Genomic DNA, 6,791 nt, shown 5'->3' on the forward strand with positions numbered 1-6,791 from the left:
GACTTGTGGTAAAACGGTCACCTGTGATGACTTGGAAAGCAAATGAAGTGGTAACTTCTAACTCTAGAGCAAGGGTCAGCAGACTATGCCCCATGGGAAAATTTGGTTCCTGTCTGTTTTCATATGCTTGCAAGCTAAGAATGGTTTTTATATTTTTAAACGGTTGAAAAAAATCAAAAGAATACGATTTCATGACGTGAATAAATGACATGCAATTCAAATTTCAGTGTTCATAAACACAGTTTTACTGGAACCCGGCCATGTTCTGTATACTGTCTATGGCTACTTTTGTGCAAGACTGGCAGTAGTTCTGGCAGAACTGTATAGCCCACAAAGCTAAAATATTTACTGTCTCAACCTTTACATGAAAAGTGTGCTGACCCTTGCTCTAGATGCGAGAGAAAGAGGTTGGAAAACAATGCTTGGAGCATATGTTGGTTGCTGTTAGTTGGTACAATACTCCAAAAAAGAAATAAACACGGATGAGAGTTGGCCATTTGCAAGCAAGAACAAAAGGAATAAGGAGAATCCAAAAATTTTAGGGCTTGCAGGATCGGGAGAGGTGACTGCTTCTCAACCCAATAAGTATGATATAAAACCAGAGAGACCTTTGAGTGATATAGGCTGATTAAATTTCAGCCTGAGGACCAGGATCAAATTAAGGGTACAGTCATCTTACCCGTTTTTAAAGCCTCTGAATGGATTAAGGTGTCAAGGTTTAGTCAGCACAGTGGTGCCCAGGAAATCCTTTCAGTTGAGAAAAATAATTCAAGGTGTTCCTCTGCTGTTGACAACAAGCAGGGTCAAAGAAGCTGCAATTAACTCCAGGCGGGGGTGAGGGAGAGAGAAGGAGAGAAACAGAGGAGGGGTTTTGGAAGTACATATGGAGAAGGCTATGGCTAAGGCTTGGAGCTGACTGGAACTAAACAGATCAGAAGCTAAATTTTTGAGAGAGCTGTCCTGATAAAGGAACCATCTGCCTAGACTACAATAGACTGTAATTGCTTAAGATTAAAAAATGACCATTGGACTGCCAAACATCTACGAATGTAGACCATAGAGAGGAAAGACTGCTTAGTCGTTAAGGAGGGCAGAGTCCCGACACCCCATTTCAGCTGTGGCCGAGGAGGATGACTGAAAGTGCAGAACCATGCAGGTGGTGGAGCATGGAGAACGCCAAACTCCCAGGAAGTGGAATTAGGGCCAAATCAGAAACTCCCTCCGTTCCCAGTGGTGTGTCAGAATTACTCGCGTAGTCACGAGTGAATGGTGTGATTTGAGCACTTTCTATGAAGACAGGGAACTTAGCCTGAGTGGAGTCTCTCTTCATCTCCTCCATCTCAACTTGTTTTAGTATAGTTTGAGATTTTAGATACAGGTTTCCATTATCATTTTTTAAATCATCATCATTATGTAACTTGTTTTCCCAGAAAATAACATTGACCTTTGTACTCAGAACTGAAATAATTATTAGACATTTCTAAGTTTACATGGTTTCAGAGAACAATTTCAGAATTATATCATAATTTCTTTTATTTTCAAGCTGTTAATTTTCTTCATTTCTTTTAATAATTTTTTCAAGAAAAGTGAAGGAAGTATGACTGGGCAACTGTGCTGTTTCAGGCATAGGTGCAACTTTTAAGGGTTCTGGGTTTTTAACCTCCACACCCAGTGATTCAGGGTGCAGCCTTAGGCCAGGCAGCTTAACATATTTGTTTTATTTCTTAAGGATGAAGCATATTAAAATTTTCTGACCTCTGAAAGATTTTCTACAAAGTACTATCTGATGTCAAAAATTATGATGTACATGCAATTATTATTTATTTGAAATAGACACCATCAAAGATTCAGGATAAGCATATGGCAAGAAACATATTGGAAAAGTGCTTCCATTTGCACTGAGCATATATGGGTTCAGTGAAACACAGTCATTCAGGTATAGGTATTTATTGTGAGCTTCCACTGGTGTAAGCTCTGTGGTAGGTGTTGTGTGTGTAGAAGCTCATAGAGTAGCAGGTTTTGTTGCAACTCATGGGCCGAAGGGGAGGGTCAGCCTCATGCAGACCTAATTATGACCAAGGAAGAATCCCTCTCTAAAGGGAATGCTCCTGCACTGTTGGTGGGACTGTAAATTAGTACAATCACTTTGGAAAACAGAAGGGAGGTTTCTCAAACAACTACAGATAGATCTTCCATATGATCCAGCAATCCCACTTCTGGGTATATACCCAGAGGAATGGAAATCATGTCGAAGGGATACCTGCACTCCCATGTTCATTGCAGCTCTGTTCACAATAGCCAAGAGATGGAACCAACCTAAATGTCCATCGATGGATGATTGGGTAAGGAAACTGTGGTATATACACACCATAGAATACTACTCTGCCATAAAAAAGGATGAAATTCTCCCGTTTGCAACAACATGGATGAGCCTGGAGAAAGTTATGCTGAGTGAAATAAGCAAAGCACAGAGGGATAAATACTGCTCATAAGTGGGAAAAAAGGAAGCAAAGAAAGACCGCAGTGGTGTGTTGGACTTGCAGAAGGAGAGAACATACCTTGGGATACAAAGTGGAATGGGGGGCAGGGGGAGGAGAAAGGAAGTTGGGGATAATTGGGTGGGGGACACAGGATACAATTGCAATTTGTGATAATGTGCATGCTGCCAGTATGAATCTGGCCTTCACATCTTGGGCATGAGGTGTGACAATCAGCTTTGTATCTCATGAATATCATAACCAATAAAAAAATTGAAAATATATTCAGTTTAGCAATATAGACTTCTAGTGTCCAATAGCAATATTTTTTCTAGAGTTTTATTTACAACACTGTATATCACAAATACATATTTGTAATAAATAAAAAGATAATATATCAAAAAGAATCCCTCTCTAGGTGTTTGCCTAACCTAAAGAGGGTGCTGAAGTGACTGTCCCAGGGTCCCAGAGGTTCTGGTATCTACCATCTCTATATCTGCCCATGCAGTTGCTCCAGAGCAAGAAAGCAAGATCTGTCACTTTTCTAAAACCTCTGTGCTTAGCATTCCTGGCTGAATTCATTCCCATGGATGTATAAAATAAGTTTAGAAGTAGTCTCGGTGGACACATGGCTACAGCTGTTGTAGAGCATTGTTTCTCAGTGTGTGGCCCCCAGATAGCAGCAGCATCACCTTGGAACTTGTTAGAAATGCAAGTTCTTGGGCTCTACTCCAGAGCTACTGAATCATAATCTCTGGCGGTTGCCGGTAGCAATCTGTGTCTTAACAAGCTCTCTAGGAGATTCTGATGCATGTTGAAATTTAAGAAACAGTGTTGGAGAGAATAATTTGTTAGTGAGGGGCTAGACCAAAACTATGAAAAAAAATCCAAACAAAACAAAAACACTTCCTTTCTGCTTGGAACTACCCTTCTGTGACGTGTCTGTAACTGGATGTGGAATAAGAGGGGGCCAGGTAAAGAGAAGTCTCCTTTGTAGGATCGGGACTGCCGACAGAGGTCTCATACCGGGCTATCGAAGTGTGCATCAGATTCAAATCCGAATTCCAGTATTTCCTTTATGGATTAATAAAGAAAACTTGAGATAAAAGTGGAAGTTATCACTTCATTTTCAGCCTATAAAAAGAAACTTTATATGCAAGGTAAGGGGTTTGAGCTTGGTTCCACAGACAACAAAGACTAAATTAGGTTTTAAGCAGGAGAATGATGTGACCAGAGTTGATTTTTAGAAAGGCAACCCTGCTGGCAGTTCGGGAGATGGTGTGGTGTAAGGGGCAGAGGCTGGATGCAGGGAGACCAGCACTGGGGCTGGGGGGAAAGGATTCAGGCGGTGGGAGGCTGTGTTTCTGACTCAGGTGAACCAAAGGATTGGGGATAGGTGTGGAGGGCACAGGGTTCTCCAATTCTCCAAGTCAACTTTCCTCATCTCTGCAAACCCTTCCTAATTTTTCTTCGCTGAGTTATTTGCTTTATTCTCTTTATCCGTTGTTCATGTTTTTGTTATAGATGGATGCATCAATGTTCATTGTTATGTATCTGTTTATACGCCTTTTCCCCCTCATTGTGAGCTTTTCAAGGATGAGAATAATATCTACTTGTTCATTTATTCAACAAACATTTTTTGAGCACTCATTTTGAGCCAGGAACTGTTCTAGACAAAGCAGTGATAGTCTCTGCCACTTTGAAGGGGGAGATAGAAAAACAAATAAATAACAGAATAGCAGTTGCTATGTATTATGACAGGGAGAAGAGTAAAGCAGCGTCAGGAGAACAGGAAGTCACTGTGCTGAGGCAGGCTGTCTTGTACAGAGTGGTAAGAGACACATCATGGGCATGTGACATTTGAGCAAACACCTGAAGGGTGTGAGGGAGTGGACATGGAAGCTGGTAAGGGGGGAGCTTGCTCCTGGAAAAGGGAATAGCAGGTACGATGGCCCTGAAGTGGGAGTCAGCTTGGCTTGTTCAAGGAATGAACACAAAAGAGAGTAGACGAGGTCAGAGGAGGAGGAGGGATGCAGAGCGTGAAGGAATTTGTAGGCCGTTTTAGGATTTGGCTTTTGCTCTGCGCGATGTGGAAGCCACTGGCAGTTTGGGGCATCATTAAAAATACTATTTGGCTTCTATCATAAGAATAAGCCACAGAGAGATTAAGGGTGAAGTAAGGAGTCCAATGAGGACAAAAGATTGTGGCAGGGATCGAGGTGGCAGGAGTGGAGGTGAGGAGAAGTGATGGGACTGGATTTATTTTGAAAGTGACAAGATTTGTTGATAGACTGGGGGTGGGGTATAAAAGAGAGGAATCAGGACACTCAAAACTTCATGGTTTGATACTGAAAAGATGGGGTTTCCATTTATAGAGATGGGGAAGCCCATCTCTGAAGTAAACTGCTAGAGTCTGGTTTAGTTCAATTTCAATCTGCTGAATTGGCACATGCTGATGTGAGTCTAAGCTTTAGGGAGAGGTCGGGTCAAAGGCTGGAGATTTGTGATGGGACCTCACCAGTGCATAGGTGGCATTAAATCCACGAGACCATCCAATGCACTCTTTATTCCCAGCATTTAGCACAATGTCTGACACAACAGATGCTCCATAGATATTTTTTGAGTAAATGAAAGAATGAGTAATATAGTCAGATAAAAGAAAAATACCCAAACCGGCTATTATACAGAATATCAGGGCTATGTTCAGACATATCCTGGTGATAGGAGTAATTGCATCAGAGACTAAAATACTTCATTTCTCTGGTTAATTGTTAAAGTCCCTGTAAATGTCACAAATACCTTCCAACTGTTCTGCCCGTGTCTGCTCCTCATTCTCCTGCATGTTTTTATAGAATTTTGTATGTTAATTGTAGAAGTTAGTGCATGTATTTTTTGATAGTTTTAACAGACAAAATTACGTATAGTTCTTGACTTCTATTATTCCCTCTTATCCTCTCCATGCCACCCTTCATACCCCCCAAAACCTTAAATATACCTGAAATAGGCCTCAGTATCCATGAATCTATAGAATGTGGCCCTCGTGGAAAAGGTTTCTGATAAAGACGTTACTCACTGTTAACTTTTTCTAGATTATTTAAAGAGATATTTTTTCGTAGCCTGTGCTTTAGATGCAAAAAAGAGAATTTGCCAATTGCAAATGCTGACAAATTCTGTTTACTATAAAGGGAAGCCTAGGAGAACCTAGTGTATCTGAGAACACTTGTCAAAGTCTCTAAAAGTAAACTTTTATACAAACCACTTCCTTTGATATCTCTGCTGCAGAAATCTCCAATTTTGCCAAAATATTCATGCATGAGAAATTTTGAAATTATTAGATAATTCACTGTGCTTGTCTAGTCCAAATTGAGGAAAAACAGTTGCACATGCCTAGCCTTTTAATTACCATGTGCCACTGTTGGCCTATCACGTAATAAGGAATATAGGAGGATTACCCTCTAACGATGACTAAAAATGAGAACAAAGACAAGAAAGGCTGCACAGGCACTTTTAAGCCAAAATGGCACAGAGAATGGAGGCTGGTCACAAGTAAGGATGCGAGTCCTCAGGGGCTTCATGATCCGTGCTCTCTGGGTCAGGATGGCTCCCCGGGCCCCAGCCCACTTCCCCGGCCCCTGCAGGCGGTACTGGTAAGGTGTGCATGGTCCAAAGAAAATTTCCATTGCCAGCTTTGGATCCCACAGGAAGAATGAGAGTAGGTTGGGTTTCACTCCTATTTCAGAGGCAATTTCATCCATGTAATCCACATACTGCACTCTGCGTGAATCCCGAGGATTATTCAGGAATCTGCAACCAGAAAGGAAACAATCAGAAATTCAAAGCCACTTCCATCCCTCCAAACACAGTTTTCTCTAAACATTGCGTGGACTTTGTGTAAGGGGATCATCTAAAGGGAAAAGAATTAATAGCAACTAAACCATTGATGATTTCTCCAAAAAGCAAGAGATAAAATGAGTTTCCTTGTTTTCAATTACCCTGGTCTCAGTGGTTTCTAACAAAATATTCATATAGGTGTATTTTTTCCCCCTCAAATCCTTTGAAGCGTTTTTGGATAGTAATACATGGGTTTTAGAATATTTGTGTCTTTTTTTTTTTTCCTTTTTGTCTTTTTTTACCCTCGGTGTTGCGCCCGCACCGCGCTCAGCCAGTGAGCGGGAACCGGTCTCCACATGGGATCCGAACCCTTGGCGGGAGCGCCGCAGCACTCCCAAGTGGTGCCGCACTCCCAAGCGGCGCACTCTCCAGTGCGCCACCAGGCCGGCCCTAGAATATTTGTGTCTTATTAAAGGATATTTT

At 41.5% G+C, this 6,791-nt stretch overlaps 1 protein-coding gene across 1 annotated transcript in view; it reads right to left on the reverse strand.

The window, feature by feature from the left end:
* Positions 1-5,932: 5,932 nt before the first annotated feature.
* The window catches only part of LOC103601184 (dimethylaniline monooxygenase [N-oxide-forming] 5-like), a 15,561-nt gene continuing 14,702 nt past the window's right edge, over positions 5,933-6,791 (reverse strand). Inside the window, exon 8 of the mRNA XM_008585564.1 lies at positions 5,933-6,281. Coding sequence (XP_008583786.1) covers positions 5,933-6,281 — 349 coding nt within the window. The remainder of the gene's footprint in view (positions 6,282-6,791) is intronic.

Source organism: Galeopterus variegatus, unplaced genomic scaffold, assembly GCF_000696425.1.
Source record: "Galeopterus variegatus unplaced genomic scaffold, G_variegatus-3.0.2 Scaffold3621, whole genome shotgun sequence".
Lineage (NCBI taxonomy): Eukaryota > Metazoa > Chordata > Mammalia > Dermoptera > Cynocephalidae > Galeopterus > Galeopterus variegatus.